This window comes from Dendronephthya gigantea, unplaced genomic scaffold (assembly GCF_004324835.1).
Source record: "Dendronephthya gigantea isolate DGI-Jeju-01 unplaced genomic scaffold, DenGig_1.0 000076F, whole genome shotgun sequence".
Classification (NCBI taxonomy): Eukaryota; Metazoa; Cnidaria; class Anthozoa; order Malacalcyonacea; family Nephtheidae; genus Dendronephthya; species Dendronephthya gigantea.
Window position 1 is genome coordinate 42786 of NW_021163086.1, and position 21953 is coordinate 64738.

Here is a 21953-nt window from a genome sequence, read left to right on the forward strand (position 1 = left end):
TTTGATGAGACAACCACCGCCTACCACAAAAGGAAAGGTCGACATGAATATGATCATGTCCTCATTGGCAAATAAACACCAAGCGGGTGTGGTGGTTTCCGTTGTGAATGCCTTAACTACGATTTATCCCACAGAGGTTAATATTGTACAATATATCTTTTGTAGCTATTAAAGCATGATAATGCGATAAATAACAAAGGTCTTTTCAAAGGCAACAAAAATCCAATTTTACACGTAATCTTAGACAATCTTAGACTGGTATCCGGTGTACGATATTTGGTGCCCTTGGGCTCTTGACGGCGTGAAAACACCTTTAAGGCAACAAAGCATGCATAAACGCTAAATTTAAACTGGTTTTAAATAAGCCTCATAATTAATAGTTAAAAGTGGCTAATTTTCTCCATTTAGAAATTTCTTGGCGACTTCTCTGACAGTTTGTTTGGTGATGCCTCGGCACAGGCTGCCATTGCGAAATTCCAAAGTGAGCTTGACAAAATTACGCAAAAGATTCACGAGAGAAACAGTGGTATGATCAGTCCTTATACATGGCTTCTGCCTGGTCGAGTTCCAAACAGCATCGCTATATAAATGGCAAGAACTATACCCACCTATCATTTCTTAAGAGTACAAGTGTTAATGATCTAAAAACAAGGTATTTTAGAAGTTATCATACGTAGTAATTCATCGGCGATGTTCTACGATCCAATGTCGGTGATGAATTGAAATAGATAGTTTCTTTCAATAGACAAATCTGTTTATGTATCAATGACTACGGTCACATACAATTGTCGTCGCCGATGAATTTCAATATATGAAAACCAGGCAAAATATCGATACAGTGAGTGGCGTAACTAGAACAATAGTTGGGGGGAGGGTGTATTTTCAATTATTGCCCGACGGATTTCTTTTGTAAGTGCAATAGTTGATAATAGAAATCCGTCGAACTGAACTGAGTATATGAATATACACCTCCAATTATCGTTCTAGTTACGTCCTTGTATGGATATATATTGTATAATTATTGCAACATAATTAACTAATGCACTGTCACGGTAAGAATTTTCATCCTTATCGATCAAGGCATTGCCGTTTTAATTTCAATAACGTTATGATTGATGTGAGTTGACAAATACTTAGTGTAATTCTGTATGTCTCTGTTTACTATGTAGTTCTAAGTTAACATTTGACTGAAGGTCTTTTCTATTTTTGTTATATGACATGGGAAGACATGTGGAAATGTGAAGAAATATTTCCTAACAATTTGTGCGAATTTTTCTATTTCATATTTTGTATTTCATATTATATATGGCTATAAAGGGTGTCTCAAAAAGAAAATCGCGACTTCTACCTGCCGCTTAATAATTAAATATTGGGTCAACCGCGATTAAATTTTTACCTATATAGCAATAGTTATATATTCAGCCTACTTTTCATTTTTATACTTACTTTAAATTTGCATAGCATTAAGTTGTTCTCATATTACTATATATTATACAATCATCTTGGAAAGGTTGAATGGACCAGTAGATCGCACCCTCCGGGATCAGTAAGCTGGCTTCAGGCCAGGCAGGTCATGTATACATAAATAAAACCGAAGGTAGCTGGCACAATATAGACCTGACGAGAGAGCACTCGCCAGAGTGCTTTCGAAACAAATTTGTAGTTCTTTATGTGTAAATAGCTTTGTATACCTTTCTTGCCATTTTAAGGGTCCACAGTAATTGGTTTTCACTGTTGTGGTGTCCCTGCCATTTTTGTCCTTGTTTTGTCCAGACGCCTGTTCGACGTCCTGTCATTTGTATTGGCAAAGTTAAATAAATAAATATGTATGTGTGTATACGTATGTATACGTTGTATATATGTATAAGATGTGTATATTCATGTATGATGCAATATATAATATTATATATGATGCATTCAAATCCATTCAAGTCCATAAAAAGTCTCAAAATAATGGTGTGGGGTTTATTTTTAAGGACATTCGTTGCGTCATTCACACAGGACGGGAATTCAAGAAATTGGTTGCTGTAAACGTGCGCGACGTCTAAAACTCTTTTAGGTCAGGTCGTATAGGTAATTATTTCAGTGTTTCTTTCTAATGACCCATCGTATTTATATATATCCACCGTCAAAAATACTTTGTTAAAAACTTCCTTTTGTGAGTGCGCATGTCTCGTTATAAGTGGCTACGCATGCTTAGGTGATTTTAAAGCCTGAAAGACGCACGCTATACTGTAGTCTTGCACGAAACAGAATTTATATTCGGTACGTGTCCAAGAGGACAAACATTGTCATTGGAGTTGGGGTTTTTTCAAACTGGGCCCATGTATAACACATTAACACTTCGTCAGCTACTTCAAGAATTACCGACGCAAAACACTAATCAAAGTAATATATGTGTAAAACTTTACTTTTTATATGCATTTGCAAAGTGTTGCTCGCGAACAAACATTTCAGCCAGGCAGCAAGAATATGGAATCCAGGGATTTTTTTCAATCAGCAAGTTGGCAATTGACAGATACTTGAATCCTATACGAGACTAATAGTGAGATCCTATAGTGTTTTACGTACATATACCTTTAGAAAAAGGCAATAAAGTATATCAGTATATATATATATATATATATATATATATATATATATATATATATATATATATATATATATATATATATACTGATATATGTTATTGCCTTTTTCTCAGGGTATATGTACGTAAAACACTATAGGATCTCTTGAATGCATAGAGGCCCACTTCCTGCATGTATATAAGATGTTTATTTTAAGATGACATTTTGCATAATCATGCATTAACTGATGTTAAGTCTTAATATACTTCTGCTCCAAATATCCTGTTGAAAACAAGGATACGTATGCTATAACTATACAAAATTGCAACGGAAACATTTAATTTTTTGAAACACCTACATGGTATAGCAATAATGCAATACTGATCGGAAAATTGAGTATTCTCAAAAGTACAATGCAAGTAGGACTTACACATACAAGCCCCCAGTCTTATTATGCCAACCCGGCACAATGAGGCGCGCAAGCTAGAATTCTATCTTCAGTTGTTGAAGCTGAAGCAATAGTATATAAAATAAGCAATAACAAACATTAATTAATGGCTTCAAAAGCTGATATTTGCATTAGACCTTTACGTCCGTTTTGTATAATGTAAGTACGCTCTTAAGCAGCTAGGAAGTCAATGACGTCTTTCCCGCAATTATCGCTGTATGATGTCCAAGAAAAGCAGACGCTTTCGCTGACAGATCCGTCGCTAGAAGCTTCATTGAAAAATCGTGCTGCATTGCCAAATCGTGTTCTGGCTGTGTGGCACTCTTGCGTTAAATTTGGTAAAACGCACGCATTATAGTTTTTTTGGGATGTGTCTTAGTGGTAGACTTATAAATAATTGTATGTAAAGCTTATAAATAATTGTTCACAGTCGTCTTCACAGTTCAAACAATACGTTTTTTTAAAAAGCATTTTCAATATCGGCAATATTGAGTTCATTGTATGGTCAGCAAGTAGGTTTATTTGTAAACAAAACATGAACATAACGTTTCTAACACTTTTAATATACAATTTGAGTTCATTCATTCCTGCATTGAAGAAGCTTCGTTGCAGGCTGTCATTTTTCAATAAACCATGATTTTCATGATTTTAGGATTTTTGCACAACTGATTTGGCAAAAGAACTTCACTTCATGTACGTTCGCTTATCTTTTTTAATTTTCGGTTTTGTTATATGTTATGATTCCCATGATCTGTCGTCAGGCAACAAGAAACCATGTGATTGATTTTGGCCAATCGTGTGAGTACATTTGGACCAATCCACGAAGATTGTATATTAATAGAACAGCAAAGATTTGTTATATTCATTTGTGCAAAAATACCAATTACATATAATTCGGTGGAATTGCTGATATAATTATGACCTAGAAGTTAATATACATTCTTGACGGACATTTAAATCATTTTTTTGTGATAATGATCAATAACATACTCAAAGCGAATATTCGTAGCATGCAGAAAATCCTATTACTGCGAATAATAATGGTAAACACTGTCAACTGAAAACTTCCTTTTTTTCAGTACGCATGTGCCGTTACAAGTGGCTATACGTAGGCGTACTGTTATGCTTCAATATACACACTTCAGTCTTGCACAAAACACAATTACATCGGCAACAACTACAGGTTGTGCATTTTAATATTGTCGTTGGACGTTAGTTTTGCAAGTTGCAGAATTCAAGGAGAGTTCATATTCAAGAAAGAAGCAAAAACTATAATAGAAGCAGTAAATTGCAGTGAGTTAATTAACTTTTTGTGTACTTTTGTGTATCAAGCCCGTTTAGCTTAAAGGGTGGATAAGTTTAAAAGCAAAAGCAAGTCTAACGTTTTATTCAACAAGCGAACTAAATGTTTTTCACCTAAAAACGAAGATACTGTCTACAACTACATATTCAGTGCATAATATTCAGGTTGACTCATTCCAGAGAGATGTAAGAGTGTTATCTAATTTTTACCTATGCACTGTTTAAGCTAAACGGGCTGGATACAAGCGACAACAGGAATATAGCTCTTATATGGCTAGGGACTTTCTATAGGGTTCTAATCATGAATGATATAATCAATGATTTTCGTGAGCAAGTTTAACGATATTTTTAGTAATATTAAAACCTCTAAACAGCTGTATATTAACACATCCTGACAGGATGTTCGTGCACGGATTAAAGTATTTGAAGATCGTTTTCTGGAGAACATAAGGAGTTCTATTCTAATCTGCTGTTGAGATCAACACCCAATACACGCCCAATAATAAACATAAGGGAAGTTGATAGCTAACAAAGGTGTTTCTATTATACAAGGAAGGATTTCGCTGTTGACCAATCATACACTCGCATGTTTACCTTTTGCCATCGTAATTGCCAGCCAATAAAATAGCTATGTAATTCAATCCTGAAAGTACGGTTATACGGTTATCAGGGAGATAACAGGGTTACAAAAAACGAAATGCCACAGATATCACTTTCTGAATTATTGAATTCAGTGGGGGGGGGAATAAATGGGCGGGGGGCTTAGCCAATGTATATACTTTATGTTTGATGCGTAAAAATTCTTAATCGCCACTACGACAAAGACCAAATATGGCCATTTCCCTTTTGGATAGTAAGTGGGACGTTTGTTTAACTGTATCAATCGCTTTACGGCATTTCGAAAAGCTTTCAAGTTGAATTAAATTACCCAAGTTTTTCCCCCTGATGAATTCTTTCAACGCCTGGGAATCAATTAGCCTTTCTCACGATCGACGTTTTGGGGTACTTTCAACTTTCTGAAATAGGTTTAAAAATTATGTTTAAACATCATAGGCAATTTTTTTAGAATAAACAGACCATTTGAAGGATAAATTCAGCCTAAAATTAAAGACAATCGCCGTTACCAAGTCTTACGCTCACAGTTTTTGAAAAAAGTACCCCAAAAATGGCGGCATATTCGTCATCGCGAGAAAGGCTAATTCTTTTGATAACTTGCTTTAATGGTTTTACTTATTTTCAAAATACGTCAGTTTGCATTTGGGTGATTTTAATCTTGAACGAAGCTGCCTTTCCGAATGTTAAAACTACTTTTCTATGCCTACGCCTTTAGTTTACATCTAAACATAGTGAAAAATAAAGCCTTGGGGAAAAATGAGTAACCCTAGGTGGACACGACTTAGAAATGTATGAAATGTGAAGAAATATAATATGAAATTAAAAGAATAGCAAATACACTTGAAAGGTGTATACAATAGACTGCGATCTCTTGCTAAAGCCGGGGATGCAATTTAACCAGCATTCTGACAGTCAGAAATTGTCCGATAAATATGTCGTTTACCTGCATTAATATTGTTATAGTAATTCAATTACCCCATTTTAAATTTTATAGAACGTTTTCCTACAAGTTCACAAGATTTGCGACTGTTTCCCGTATTGGAAAGTGATCACTAATATTATAGACAGAAAAGACCTACTTATTATAGGTTTTCCCATATGGACATATCATGTGTTGAAAATTATGTTACAATTCGTGTGTATTTCTCATTTTTACTAGGTATGAGGTTTTTTCTGCTTCTTCTGATCCTTGAAGCCAGCGTGGCACAAACTGATCCACCGCCCGAAAAATGCTTCAATGAAGCTATTCCAAAATACGTAACATGCAGACCAGTACATGGAAGACCAGCAGCCTGTAACTGCAGAAACATAGACCCATGTTATATCAAGTTTATCATCACTCGAAAAAGAAAGATTCATCCCACTTCAACCAATAACTACAACTATTATGTAAACGGTACGTTTCAAGGTCCAACGATTATCGCAGAAGAAAAAGGAATTGTTGTCGTTGATGTTTTTAATGAAATGGATGAAGACACTTCTATACACTTTCACGGGATGCATCAGCACAATGTTCCCTGGATCGATGGTGTGGGAAATATTACCCAGTACCCAATACCAGCCAATGGAAAGTTCAGGTAAATAAAGTTTGACAATTATAGAAAGACGAGAAGCAAAAGTATATGTCCAGGACTATAGAGCATGTACTTACAGAACACAACAACCTCCTTTGAGCTACCTTTGAAGTCTAATTTTCTTTGAATACAGCAATGAAATGCACAATATTGATTCAGAAACCTATTGTTATGCACCTACGATAAGATTTTCTGATACCATCATCTGCATATATATAGGTATATCTTCCGAGCATTTCCTCAAGGCACACATTGGTACCATTCTCATATGAGATATCAAAGAGATGCAGGATTGTTTGGTGCTCTGGTAGTTCACGAATCGCAAGGCGATATTCACGAAAGATTGGGACCGTTCGTCGATGAGCCTGAGAAGTATCTGTTGACGTTGCTCGAGAGTTTGAAAAATGTTCAGCCAAGTGGGAAACCTGACCCATTTTGTTTACCTGATGGATCTAAACTACCCATACAATATGACAGGGTGTCATTCTTTTTAAATGGTAAAGAAATTGCAAAAGACATCCTAGGACGTCGTGCTAATGAAAGTCATTCAGAATATTTCGTTGTTCCCGGAATGAAGTATCGCTTTCGTGTTCTCGGCGCAACTAAGTCGAACATTTTGATCATTTCTATCGATTATCACAAATTGCACGTTATTGCAACTGACGGTTACCTTGTGAACAAATTTACAACCGATTTTCTTATAGTGCACGTTGGAGAAAGGTACGATTTCATTTTGGAGGCGAAAAAAGGGGTAAAACCTGGAACTAAATATCCGATCAATATTCAGACACTCGCAGTGAAATGTGACAATAACAGTGAGGTAGCTGGATTAAGTTTTGCGTTTGTTGTCTACACGGATAAGAGTGAAAGCAAAAACGTACCCACAACCATTGCACAGCAAAGTGATCGTTGCAGCAATGCTCTGTCTCCTTGCAAGATATTGAACTGTCCCTTTCTACTAATGCCAACTGATTTCATTAACGATGGCACTTACATGAACTGCTATAACGTTAGAGAGCTTCGATTACTGTATCCCACACCAGAGAGGGATATTCCTAGTTCTGGTAACATCTCACAATCGTCATTCTTTAACTTTGAAGTCATTTGGCCAAAAGCTTTGATAAACGGCGTGCAGTTTTATTTGCCTAATATCCCTCTTGTCGAAAACACAGGAACTAAACAAGAGTGCATATATCCGGTGGATTGTAAAGAACCTGGATCGCAATATTGCACACATACGGTCTATTTGAATCATTCCACCACCACAAGATTTGTTCTATCTTCAATAGTAACTCAGGGGAAACAAGATCCTGTGGACATTACACACCCAATCCACATGCATGGGCACACATATTTCATCGCAAAGATTGCATATCCTGACTATTACGACAACGGCACGATCAAGGCTCCAAACCAGGATCTTACCGTGCCGAAATGTGGTCCAGCAAGTTGGAGAGGAAGCACACCTGGGGGAATTACTGTCGACAGAACTACCGTCCGAAAAGATGTGATCATTGTTCCCGCTGGGGGGTATGTAGTTTTGGAGTTCCTCGCAGATAATCCAGGATATTGGTTCATGCATTGTCATATCGACGAACATCTCAATCGGGGAATGGCATTAGCCATCGGTGAAGCTCCCTCATGTGCCAGCAGCCCTCCCACACCACTTTTGAATGAAACTGACGAGTTCTGTTTCAGCGTTGATACGTTTAAAGCTAAAGAAGGAGAGGCAAATGGAGAATGTCGACGTGCTATTGCAGCCCGTTCACCCGGCCATATTCTAACCATCAACGCAGTATCATTCTTGTCACAGTTGTTCGGTTTTATTACAGCTTTGTTATTTCTTCGTTTGATTTAAGGACATATGTCAACTTTAATGTTACTTTTTGTGCACTGCACATCAACATTTTTTTTATATAATGAGTAAGATTCTAGAATTATACAATAATTTGGGGTGTTTAGTGAAGCTCCAATATTTTGATGTTTTTTTAAGAATAATCTCCGGGGAATCAATAGGTAAGAAAGTAACTTGAAATATGTAGTTCTTTTTGTATTTGTAAGAACCTTCCAGGACGGTTTGCTTTTGATTATTTTAGAAAAATTATCATTGTAGTTTTTTGAATTATCAATTTTCCCGTTACAGTTTGGATTCAGTCTTCGCCACTCAGTGGAGTGGCTATGGAGTGGTGTGTCATAATCTTATAGTTTATAGTATCATTCGCCTTGTATCTGAAATCACGAAGTAGCTTCTTTTTCAGGTCTTCCAACATGCATGACCTGAATAAAATCATACGGCAAACATTTAAAATGGATGTAATCAGCACCCAAAGATTACATTCGCGACCGAACACTCCAGTCTTGTGTCATCGTCTGGGGTGATCTCACGTTGAAACATTGATCTTTAAGTCCGTTCTCCACTAGGCGAATTTATTCGCACAAACAGATAAAAAGTAGGACACGTTTCTACTTTTTTTGTGGCGAATTCCGTTTTCGCAAACCAATACATGTCACCGGATCTCAGATATCGCTTCGCGTCGCGCGAATAAACTCGCCTAGTAGAAAAGGGGCTTTACTTAAGTAAGTACTATCGACATGACGTCATGGCAAGTGCACTTTTAAAAAGGTGTGTTTAAAAACACACCAATGTGTTTTGCAGGATCCTATTTAGGGCACAAGGGCTCGCATTAATATGCCAAGCTTCGAAGCAACGCCTTTGTCTATAACCGTCAATGCCTATATTACACCATCGCTTTAACTTCAAAAAGAATTTTTGAATGTGTAATTTTGAATTTTAATATCACGCAGGGCGAGAGTACATTAACTACCTGTCTATAATATATAGCAGAGAAACGGGTGATGTTATTTCACTTTTATGACTATATTAGATATAGACTGATTAAAGTCATTCTATAGTTTAAACTCAGGTCTTGCTAATAGCTAAGGATATTATTGGCTTCCCTCGCACGTAGTGCGCTATACAGTATAAAACCTTTATTTTACTGCATGCATGGACGTTATTAAAACATTATTTCGCCACTCAGAAGAAAGACGCCTTGCATATATAAGTAATTAATTTTTCAGTGCAGTGGTATAACTGCTTGAAAACGAGTCATATATTATTGGTAAATTGTATTTGGTAAATATGTTTATAGTATTATTTTGATTTTCTGCTTTATATAATAATTTCATCACAGATCAAAAACGAAAATCAAGCAACTGTTTTGCTATAGAATTGTACTGGCTACCAGTAAATCATTTGTCAAATCTAGAGGTTTCTGCGCATGTGATGAACTTTGACTAAAGTGTCTAAAAACCTTAGCTCGGGCTTAATTGTTAAAATAACTAATTTAAAATTGGTTGTCTCAGATTCATCTCTTTGGAGCAATTTTATTTCGTTTTATTTTAACGTTTTTTAGTTGTTTTACCCAATAAAAAAATGATGTTATAATTTTTGAAGGTAGCAGTTATAAAATAACAAAGGTAACCCATTTAAATTGGTTACTGTTCTTACAGTGTACAAATTAAATTTCCTTGAAAACTTTTATGGAATGCTGATTCAAGTCTTGCGCGGGAAGCCTTCGTCTTTCCTCTACGCGATATATCACAATGCACTGTTAAAGAAACCAGCGAAAGACAAAACCAGAAAAGCCATAGTAAATATACCATGCACTAAAGTTAAAACTGAATACCACGTACCTGATAATCGTTTGTTGAGATTATCGAATATATTAGCGGTATATATAGATGAGTTCTGGAAACTTGTTATCTTCCACCGAGTCAGTAGCTAAAGGTTCTCTGTAGATATTTTTCATGCTAGCTACTAAAATACAAGCCACCGTGCAATTCGGGTCTATATATAGCTACGTTTCTGCAGGAAAAGATCGTTTGCACTAGAGTGCACGAGGTCGGTTCAGACTTGTACACAATCAAGGTATGCATTTGTAGCTTGATCTGGCCATCTGGGGGCAGTTTTATAAAGACTATAGTCAACTTTTAACTGTAGTTTTGTAAAACCGGCTCCTGGAAAGCATATCATTTGGAATGATATAGGATGTCTAATGAAACTCAGGTGTCTCACATTTAAGAAAATATACTCAATCATAACATGATACCTATAACGTCCTTCGTGTGGTACGGTCTGTTGTCTACATATTAAATGCCAAACGTGAAAAACATATTTATATCATGCCACAACAATACAATTTTTAGTTCGATTATAGCTCATATTATACAATATACATTGATACGCTATTTAACATAAATGTGGCTCTTGTCTATATGTTTTAAAACACCGCCGAAATGATGTGCGCAGCTTTTCAGTTATTTATCTCAGCATGCAACTGAGTCCTATTTCCACTTGGAAAACCTTGTTTCAACACGATTTTTGGGTGGTTACAAAGGACTTCAGAACACGCATCCGGAGAGCCATGAGCGAAATAATCAGATGCTTAATTAGTACGGCGATTGTCGCCGTAATCGTCAAATGTACAAAGTTAACGAGTCTAAGGTGCACCAAATCATACCAAATCTATGACGCGACGTGACATTAAAAACTGCTACCATTGTTAGGAACCCGGTATTAATTTGTTTTATTAATTTGTTTACATACGGCTCTGACTTTCTTTATCGAAAGGAGTCTATAATTTCTACGGATAAGGAAACTGTGGAATTAGAGCTCACTACAATGAATAGTAAAGACCAGTATAGTAAAAGCGGTATAGACAAGACGATAAAAAGATCATTTTCGAAGTTGCGTTACACAAATTATTAATAGTTTTATAATAGCTATCGATTACATTAATGAATTAAATACAAAAATCAGTTCGTGGCTCTCTAAGTTTAATTTAATAGGTTGCCACGCATGCACTGTTCGTAGCTATATATGCCATTTAAATAGCGATGCTGTTTGGGACTTTATCAGGTGAAAGCCATGTATAGAGACTGATCATACCTTTGTTTCTCTCATGAATCTTTTGCGAAATCTTTTCAAGCTCACTCTGAAAATTAGCTATGGCGGTTTGTGCCGAAGCATCGCCAAACAAGCTGTCAGAGAAGTCACCAAGAAATTTCTAAATTGAAAAATAAATACTTCCTTTTTTAGAAATTCATTAGTTACCGGAGTTAACTAAAATTGCCATTATAGAGGCTCGTTCCTTTAACAAGAGGTTTCGTTTCGACGACAAATTGTTGCATTATTCGCGTATTGCGTCGTATTTCTCATAGCGTTAACTAGCTATCGTATATAACCGATGGATTTATTTTTATATAATACTCACCTCCGTCGGATAGATGGTAGTTAAGGCTTTCACAACGGTAACCATTGTTCCTGCTTGGTGTTTATTTGCCAACGAAGCCATGATGAGATTGTTGTCAACCTTTCCTCTTGTGGTAGGTGGTGGTTGTCGCATCAAGCTGGGAGAATTAGGATGGAAACCGTAGGTTGCCATTTGAGGGAAATTAACAGCGGCATGTTGACAAGAGCAGGTGAAAATTACGATACACAAAAAGTGGATTAGCTCATCACGCTTTGTAAATGTGCTGGGGATTTTCTTATCCACACTATCACCTCCAGATGGGTAGCCGTTGGTATTAAGATCACGAATCCAGTCTTGAATCTCATTATCCTATAAACACAAATACTCTGGATAGTTTTTTGTATATATTCCACAAGTGTAATGTTGATCACGCAAGAAATTCATACAGCCCATACAGTAAAGTCAGACATTCACACTGTATATCGCGTGAATGTCCCATATGTAAATTAGAAATTTTCTGTTCTATAGTCTGTCAAACGCCAAAATTTATACCTTTTGGACAGATTTGTCATCTTTGTAGTAAATATATATAATATTTTGTACAAACTGGTGGATGGCGTCCCAGAGAAGTAAAGCGTCGTTTTTGTAGTGAAACTTCTTCAGATCTTTGACACCCCGTTCAGTAAGGTTCTTCTTTAGATCATAACTTTCAAATGTGACGTTTCTGTAGTGCCTCTGCATCAAAGCAATATGACCGCCACCTCCTATGCTTAGCACCTTGTCCGCCACACCTCCGGGTGGAATCAACTTGCTTCGCCCAAGCGTGTTGATGGCCATAATTCCCTTCGTGTGGGGATACAAAAGTTTCCATACAGGATGAACTGAGGGAAGATTTCGCCAAGAGGCCACAGCGGTTGGTTCCATCATTAAGTGACACCGAAGAAGATGTGTAATCATCTATAAAATTATATATTAATTGATTTGCTATGAAACTGGAAGTTTTTCAACGTGAAAAATATAGAAATTGAACTTTAAAAATATAGACTGATAGCTCTTACCTGATGATACTGTGTATCGGCACATCGGAGCCATAGTTTTGCCATAATCCAATCCCACCCCGTATCTTTTTGAGGTGTCCAAATTGGAGTTTCTTTTCCAGGTTGTTGCCCCAATTGAATGGCAATAGGTACCAAGTCATCATTCTTCCTCAAATAGAAAAGCCCCATAGCTGCTGTTATGTAGCGTTTATCTTTTGGTTTGTTCATTGTGCAGATGCCTTCAAGAATTTTGTAGTCAACGATGAAAATCACGCCCTCCTATATCAATGAATACACTGATGAGAAATGCCCAGGAACTGGCTCGTGCATGTTGTACATTCTAAATGTGTGATGGATGAACCTCTACGTACAAAATATATTTTTGCTTAGAGCTGAGGTGATGAAAATGTGTTATGTTTCTTACGTTGATAGCTCGGTTTAAGTTATATCTCCGATCAAGGAGATTGTTCACCATTTCATTCTTGACAGGAAAATTTTGAGGCAGCTTTTTACACTTTCTGATCACTTCAGGGTTTGAGCCGTTGAGGAACTGTGATCCGAACCACACGTCATCTCTCCAATAATCTGCAGCATCAGGAAGACACGATTCGATGGCGGGAGTAATGAGGGTTCTGAAATCATCGAGGGTATTCCATGACTCCCAAAGGTCATAAAAACTGCTCAACCCCAGATTCGCAAAGTCTGCTAAGCCGACTTCGAAAAGAGACGCTGTAGCTTCGTCGGTAAACTGCACGTCTTCTGGTAGTGACCACGGGTCCTTCGCTTCGACAAATCCAGGAAGGTCCTTAGTGTACCTTGGATCAGAGCCCCACTTGTACAGCTCTCTGTTCTCACTAACTTCTTTTTCTCGCTGTTTAGCTAAGGTGGTTACATTCTCTTTTGAATTAGGCAATATCGCTAAAAGATTTGATTTGAATACGAAGGTTATCATAATGCAAGTCCTTAGCACCAGCAAATGAAATTTAAATGAAACTGGAGGCTTATCAATTTCTCGACCTCACTAAATAACATAAAAAATTTAGCTTATTATGTATCGAAATTATGTATAATAATATATATATATATATATATATATATATATATATATATATATATATATATATATATATATATATATATATATATATATATATATATATATCATGTACGTGAGCTAGTTTTATAAATAGTTCAGTCATGCATGAGAATACAAATTATAGGTTATACATATTTGATGTTTGATTTCTTTCAATGAGAATTTTTCAACTAAATCCACGTGGTGTTTCCAGAAACGTGCAGAGTTACGAATAGTGTATTTGGCCTATTAGAATGATCTAATTTTGAAGGCACTCGTAGGATCAATAATTTGTACCTTTTGCTTCGTAAACTACCACAGATTTAATGATCCAGCGATAGCAAGGGAATGTGTAACTGCTGCTTTTGTCATCCTCCTTCTCAATAAGAACTTTTTCCAAGTACCAGTCATTCTTTATGTCGAAGATATCATGCTTTTTCAAAGAGATCTTTGCAATCTCTCCAACATCGTCGCCGGCTACATCATAAGTATCGGTTTCTCCTCTCATAAAATCGATGTGAAAATGTTTGCGGAGTCGAAATTCTGATGTTTCGGTACCATTTTTGCCTAAATATAAGACTTTTCAGGTAATCTGGAATTTTGATATGATTGTATAGAAAATTTACAATCTTTTATTGTTAAAGTAATCTTGCGTTTGGGGTCGAGTTTAGCGTCCACACAGACAGTGTAGCTTCACTGGGACAGAAATTCAATGTCAACGAGTTCCCAATAAATCTACAGGTGTAGACGCGGTGCGTAGAATGAAACGAACTTGACGTAGGAATTTTGATAATTCATTAACAAGATATATACAGGTTTGGGTCGAATAAGTCGATTGAGAATATTGCGTCGGTTCGAACTAAAATATGATAAGCAAACAAACTATAGTAACCTATCACATGAAATTAATACGAATATATACTTGATAATTGACATAAATGAGATATACTTATTAAACTGAGAATTAGCATGCAATATAACAACTAAACCGATTTTAGCAGCGCTTTATATCGAAACACTTAGCGCAGGTTTTGGTGCGCGAGGGTGTAGCTACATTACATGCGTACCCTAGACAAATGAGTTATATACCTATTACAACAGATTCTTAATCATGCATGAAATAAAGCGCAAATAATTAGTCCTTTTGTCAGTAAAACATTTAGCGCGACAATCGCTAACTGAAACAACGTTTTATCTATTTACTTACTTTGGTTTGCAGACGCACCAACTTTAACTATCCAATATACGCGTAGATATAGCTTTCGAGGTAGAATAAAGACAGAATTTTTTGTCTCACAATGCGAATAGAATTGTAGCATAAACCTTTGCTTTCTTACAAGCGTCCACATTCGAGACTCAACTAGGAATGAATAACCTAAGCTAGGTAGGCTGTTTTTGTGTAGAATGAACCGGATTTCAAAACATAGAAACGCGGTGTGTTTTTGTGACGGACATAGCGTGGCTAGGCAAGGCAACCGCATTGCGCATTTGCTAACCAAATTTACGCATTTGATGTAAATCTTTGCGCTGAAACGGAAAATAACAACGTGAACGACCTTCTGTTTCGAAAATGTTTCTGTTATTTTCAAAATCAAAAAAAAATTTAAACTATCATTATATTCCTGTAAATTACATAACAATCATAAATTTGACTACTCTGGCGTCCATAGATTCCAAATTTCGCTTCCAGAATTTTAAAAAGATAAAAGGGCACAATTGTGCAAAGATCACATTGAAAAAAGGACACATTTTGGTGAAAAAAGGACGCTCTTTAAAATTTAGGGGGCTGCGTGTCCCAGTGCCCCGTGGTTCTGACTTCACTGTTTGTTTGAAAAATGTTGGACTTCGTAGTTGTCGTTGGTATTGTATTGTATTTTTCGTTCTTACCAATAAGCTTGATTACAACAGATGCAAAAACATCACCAGCACCAGCAAGATTCCCGGTTTCCACCGTAATTTTATACTTCATTCCCGATGTACTGAAATACACAAATAGTTTGTATTCACTTTTCCGAAAATTTCTAAGAAGTTGAACCCAAACACCCCACAATCTCAGATATCTACGTTGTTATTCGATATCTTGACTAAACACAAGACGCCCTAAACGGCCCTTTTGGCTATTGCAGGCGCGCACTCTGTATATAAACATAATGTCCGCACAACCCTCACTCAAATTTTCGCATATACAAACAGTGTATACAAACGTACATACAAATAGCTACAAAAATACACACAAAAAACTAAACCAATGACATGTGGGAATTGACTTCTCTAAAATATTTGCCTAGCATATTTTGTTCTAATAGTTTTTGAAGGCATGCGAAACTTGAGAACATTTATTGAATTTTGTGATGAAAAGCCGTCAGGACCCTATCAGTCCTATCACATAGTTCTCCTGGCGAGCACCGTCGCCAAGTGAAATCGGTGTAAAAGTGATTAAGGCGATAAAATTTTATTCGTATCATGACCAGAAAATTCGGACATAATTAACATTCTACTTCCGCCTAAATTTGCATATGATGTCAAAATTAAGCTTCGTGAGTTTATAGTAAACTGTAATGTGCACAGTACTAAACGCTAAAAATACAGCTTTAGGTAGGTCGATTATAATATGCCTTAATTGCTCGTTGCAGAGCAAGTTAATCCTAATATTTTTATATAGTATTTCAAAATGTTTTATCAGTATTCGTCCTGCATTTTCAAAACAAAGTTTTGGTCATTTATCACGTTGAATACCATGCATATAAAACGAAAACCGTTATAGCGTAGAAATAAAAAAAATGCCGACATAAACCTTTACCATGCAGCAAAATATTACCTCAGGATCTTTAATATGAGACGAATTACAAGAAACAACCGGGGCAAATTGCAAAGATGCAATGATTTTCTTAAATTTTGCAAAATTTAGGAATGCGCAATATAATTTATAGTTCTGCAAACGAATAATATTTGAACAGATATGCAAATTTGCTACGGCAATCTGCATACTCCATGTCCGCAATTTCTGGCCATGTGCATGCAATACTCAATGAACACCCATGCGCGTAGCTACTTTGGTGTTGCAGCAAAACAGCATAAGCCCCTGCATGCTTTTAGAAATATATTATCTATTCCAAGGCATTGGCGATAAAAAGAAACAAATACTGAGTGCATATAGTATTTAGGTTATTAGCTCATGAAAGATAAAAAATTCAATCTAAAAGGGCTTTGAATAACCGCGACTATGCTGTCCATTATGAAATTGAGCAGCCAATTTAGGATATTTATCATTCCAAGGGTTATTTTGAGTTCTTTATCTTCTAAACTGAAATATTATGCACGGCGTCGATATCTTCTGAAAACTATTCGTCTCGTATAGGGAAAAATCGTGAATTTGAAAATGTTTGGGGCTTCGGGCTCAAGTATATCTGTAAATTGCCAACTTGCTGAAATGTTTGTTCGCGAGCAACACTTGGCTTTTTTTTTAAGTTTTAAACTTACTCCTTTGACTAGTGTTTTGCTTCGGTAATTCTTGAATGTGGACTCTTCTGACGAAATGTCATACATGGGCACAGTTTGAAAAAACTTTAAGGCCAATGACAATGTTTGTCTTTCCGACAAACTATTCTACTAAATTTCCGACGCGATTTTTCGATGTTGGACCACAGTTAATAGATATTAAACTATATATAGTTGCACCGGAACACGATGACGGCGGCTATTAATACAATAGGTCATTGGAAAGAAACACTGAAATAATTATAAAGACCTACAAGAGTTTTAGACGTCGCCCACGCTCTGTTTACAACGACCAATTTCAGGAATTCAAGTCCTGTGTAAATGACGCAAGGAAATCAAAACCAGCAATTATTAAAGTTTTTAACACGGATTTGAATGCATCATAATAGGCCAGTATACTACCGGCTTTCACCGCTAATATAATTAGTCTAACTCTTAAATGTTTACCAAATGTGCTCTCCCCTATTTATTTTCATATTAACTCTCCTAACGAGGGACTTTAGGTCGAAACGTCGAGAAGTGTTTTGTCTATTTTAGGGAGTTGTTATACTTAATTTGATGCTAAGTTTTGAAAGACGCTGCACGCTGCTCCCTGGTTATATTGGAAATAGTAAAAATGAGCATATGAATTTTATCTTAATATTCAATAGCATTCAGCTACCCTGATCGACAACATATTTGTCTGTGTAGTTCTTCAAAGAAAGCATTCGGGTCCTTCTGATACTCAGTTTGGTAATAATTATTGCAACGAACCTATAATGTATAGCCTGTCTCTTCCAATTTTCTTTCGAGAATTTCCTTTTCACGAAATATATAATATATAATGAATGCGAACGAATTTCAGTTCTGCAGGTTAGTACCACTCGTTTTTAACAGGATATTTCGAGCGAAAGTACCAAGGCTTTAATAAACATCTCACAGGAAGTCGTCCCCCGTGCATCCACGTGTTTCTATAGTGTTTTTACGCACATGCATGCGGGAAAAAGGTTTAAACACAATAGCGTAACAGCTGCACAAACAATAATTTGATATCGTCTTTATGCGTCTTTTCTTAAAATTCAAAGCAATACATGTTACAAAAAAACCGCAGTGTACATCTGCAAGTACAGTTGCGAGAAATCATGCATTGCTCGACTACTTCGCCTCCTTCGAAACTTTTCGCTATCGTTTTCCCCAGGTCTATTATTATTATTAGCGAGGGGTAAAGTCGAAGAGACAGTATATAGGCTAAGTGTGGATACGCTCCAATATAACCAGGGAGCAGCGTCTTCAAACAACTTAGCATCAAATGTGGTATAACAACTGCCTAAAATCAGTAGCGTATAGCCAGCCCGACTATATTTGTCCCGCTATGCTAATATTTTCGTGTTCATCGACTGTGAAAATAATAAATTTCTAAAGAAATGGATAATTATAATAACTCCAAATTTACATAGCGGTACAAAATCGTCAGGCTGGCTACGCCACTGCCTAAAATAGACAAAACACTTCTCGACGTTTCGACTTGAGGGCCTTCACCAGGAGAGTTAGTGTGAAAATAAATAGGGGAGAGTGCATGTTTTGTATGCAGGCAAACACGTGATGAAAATGGGCCAATAGAAAACAAATAATCAAAACAAATTGCAATGCATTACATTCCCAAAGAGACGCGTGATTGTTGGCTAAGAATAGCCCGCAATGCGGGAAGCCTTATCAGCAACGAAAACGCATTACAACCAGCTTGAATGTAAACAAAAAATTGAGAGTCATATTACTCTGGGTGAAGTAGGCTAACTTAAATGAAAGAGAGTCATTCATCTATGTCGGAGGGATGGAGAGTGCCAAGCCTGTGGATGAGTCGCATTTCTTGTCGTTTACGGCTATCGTTAGTACCGGAAATGGGTACTTTGCTAAGTCATTCTTACTAGGTATGAAGTTTTTTCTGCTTCTTCTGATCCTTGAAGCGAGCGTGGCACAAACAGGGGTGGCGCCAAAGGAGGGGCAAGGGTCGGAGAAATCTAGCTCCACTGTCGGGGAAAATTTTACAATTCGTCGGGGAATGAACAGGAGATATATTGAGTCGTCCTCTATTGTTTTTAGTTCTCCCAAATAAAACAGAGGTAGTATTTTACATTGTACATGTTTTGTAGTTTAGAAATGTTCATGAAAAAGTCCGTGATATGACTCTGAAATGCTAATTTCCAAAGATCTAGAGCAATCAAATTTCAAAAATTTTCTCATGGAGCATACACTCCAAATCTAAATGGGACTGTAGCAATAAACCGAAAACTTTGCTTCCCACAATTACACGTTAAATAACAACCAGGAGTTCAGCCCCCCTGTCGGGGACCTTAGCCCCTTTGCCGGTGAATTCCTAGCGCCACCCCTGGGCACAAACTGATCCACCGCCCGAAAAATGCTTCAATGATGCTATTCCAAAATACGTAACATGCAGACCAGTACATGGAAGACCAGCAGCCTGTCGCTGCAGAAACATAGACCCATGTTATATCAAGTTAATCACACGAAAAAGAAAGATTGAACACACTTTATCCAATAACTACATCTATTTTGTAAACGGTACGTTTCAAGGTCCAACAATTATCGCAGAAGAAAAAGGAATTGTAGTCGTTGATGTTTTTAATGAAATGGATGGAGACAATTCTCTTCACTTTCATGGGATGCATCAGCGCAATGTTCCCTGGATCGATGGTGTGGGAAATATTACCCAGTACCCGATACCAGCCAATGGAAAGTTTAGGTAAATAAAGTTTGACAATTATAGAAGGACGAGAAGCAAAAGTAAATGTCCAAGGACTATAGAGCATGTACTTACAGAACACAACAATTACTGACGACATGCAGATATACCGTCCGAAAGGATGTAATCATTGTTCCTGCAGGAGGGTATGCAGTTCTGCAATTCCTTTAAGATAATCCAGGATATTGGTTCATGCATGGTCATATCGACGAACATCTCAATCGGGGTATGGAATTAGCCATCAGTGAAGTTCCCTCATGTGCCAGCATTCCTCCTTCCCCCCGCTTCAATAAAACTAACAAGTTTTGCTTCACCGTTGATACGTTCGAAGCAAAAGAAGGAGAGGCAAATGGAGTATGTCAAAATGCTAATCAAAAGACAGTTGCTTCACACGGCTATATTCCAACCATCACCGCATCATCATTATTTGCATTATTGTTCGGTTTTGGTTTTCACTGGATTTGGTTCTCGTTCATTTGATTTCAACATATTATATACTTGCATGAAAACTTACACCTTTGAACTGCAAATGAACTTTGTTTTGTTATAACATTTTAGTGCATAAAAATAGTAGTAATAGGTGAATAGGTGATTTTTTAAGTATCACAAATAATTATAATGTCTGAAGTTATTGGAGGTACGATTGGAATAAGAATATAACCTAATTAGTGCAATCTTGGTATCGCGTATCTCTAAGATGTTCATACCTTAACACTTTAATTTTGTTTAATATCGACAGTTGTAATTCATTTTATTAATATCATTTTAATAATATCATTTTATTAATATCATTTTGCCCGATTCTCTTTAGTTGAAATCCATCTTCACTGATTCAACAAATTCTTTAGAATTAATTACACGATGTTCTGTTAGACCGACAACAGGTTTTAACTCAAGAAAGATATTCGGCTAAATATCAGTGAAACTTGTGATGCAACTATAGGTGTCAGAGGTACACCTAATTTATGTATTTTAGGTAAACGTAAAAATTAAGAAACACATGAATGACACACATGAAGGTTTTATTTTTAAGGTACCATTGGAATAAGAATAAAGCCTAATAATTGTGCAATCTTGGTATCGTATTTGTAACACGTTCCTAACTTAACACTTCAATTTTGTTGAATATCGATAGTTGTAATTCATTTTTATTTATATCATTTTTACGATTTTGCACGATTCTGTTTGGTTAAAATCTGCCTTCAATGCAATAAGTGTGTAACGAAGCAAAAAGGCTATGGATTTGAGCAAAAACTGAAGACAACGAAACTTTTTAAGCACAGAACCATTTGCTATAACATATTATTATTAAGGAGTGAATATCATTATTTCATGGAGGTAGACCTTGGATAGTCATAGTTGGTAATGCGGATGAGTGAAATATAAATGAGCAAAAACTAGAAATTAGCATGAGGCCTCCCGATTTCCTAAGCTAAAAGTGATCTATTTCGTATTCAACAAGATCGTTTCGAACGTTCTATAAAACATGCATATACAAAATAAAATAAGAAAAATAGCAAAATCATGGAAAATATTACATGAAAAGTCTCACAGTTCATGGCTCAATCGTTAAAGAGGAGAGATATGAATTATTTTTGTAAAAATTATTTTTTCACACGGATAAGTGTTCACTTTTAACTTTTTGTATGGAAATGATTGATAGCACTATTACTGATTGACTCATTCAGGAGGGTAATTTCACAACAATGATAACCTTCATGAACAAGGTTTTTGGGTTAAAACCAGGGGCAGGGTATTCCGCATGAGTGTATTCATAATATTCTGCTTAGACAAACTTCTTGCCACAATATATACAACAAAGCTAAAAGCTAACGCTCT

General features: G+C 36.4%; 2 protein-coding genes across 2 annotated transcripts; one reads left to right on the forward strand and one right to left on the reverse strand.

Annotated features, from left to right (window-relative positions):
* The first annotated feature begins 4244 nt into the window (after positions 1-4244).
* LOC114531984 (laccase-3-like) lies at positions 4245-8585 on the forward strand. The gene is made up of 3 exons (XM_028553581.1): positions 4245-4311; positions 6095-6512; positions 6729-8585. Exons 2-3 carry the CDS (start codon positions 6097-6099, stop codon positions 8365-8367), a joined length of 2055 nt encoding a protein of 684 aa, XP_028409382.1. The 5' UTR covers positions 4245-4311; positions 6095-6096; the 3' UTR covers positions 8368-8585.
* Positions 8586-11096: 2511 nt separating this feature from the next.
* LOC114531948 (allene oxide synthase-lipoxygenase protein-like) lies at positions 11097-18228 on the reverse strand. Its single transcript, XM_028553544.1, has 8 exons — positions 18128-18228; positions 15764-15855; positions 14174-14443; positions 13226-13719; positions 12823-13080; positions 12317-12721; positions 11786-12133; positions 11097-11578 (listed from the first exon to the last, which is right to left on the reverse strand). Exons 2-8 carry the CDS (start codon positions 15843-15845, stop codon positions 11399-11401), a joined length of 2037 nt encoding a protein of 678 aa, XP_028409345.1. The 5' UTR covers positions 15846-15855; positions 18128-18228; the 3' UTR covers positions 11097-11398.
* Positions 18229-21953: the final 3725 nt, after the last annotated feature.

Excerpts from the sequence above, each read along its gene's own strand:
- LOC114531984 (XM_028553581.1), top strand. The coding sequence starts at position 6,097 with ATGAGGTTTTTTCTGCTTCTTCTGATCCTTGAAGCCAGCGTGGCACAA. Across the intron at positions 6,513-6,728 it reads CCAGCCAATGGAAAGTTCAG|GTATATCTTCCGAGCATTTC; the intron begins GTAAATAAAGTT and ends GCATATATATAG.
- LOC114531948 (XM_028553544.1), bottom strand. The coding sequence starts at position 15,845 with ATGAAGTATAAAATTACGGTGGAAACCGGGAATCTTGCTGGTGCTGGT. Across the intron at positions 13,081-13,225 it reads ACTTAAACCGAGCTATCAAC|GAGGGCGTGATTTTCATCGT; the intron begins GTAAGAAACATA and ends TCATTGATATAG. Across the intron at positions 11,579-11,785 it reads CTACCATCTATCCGACGGAG|AAATTTCTTGGTGACTTCTC; the intron begins GTGAGTATTATA and ends TTTTCAATTTAG.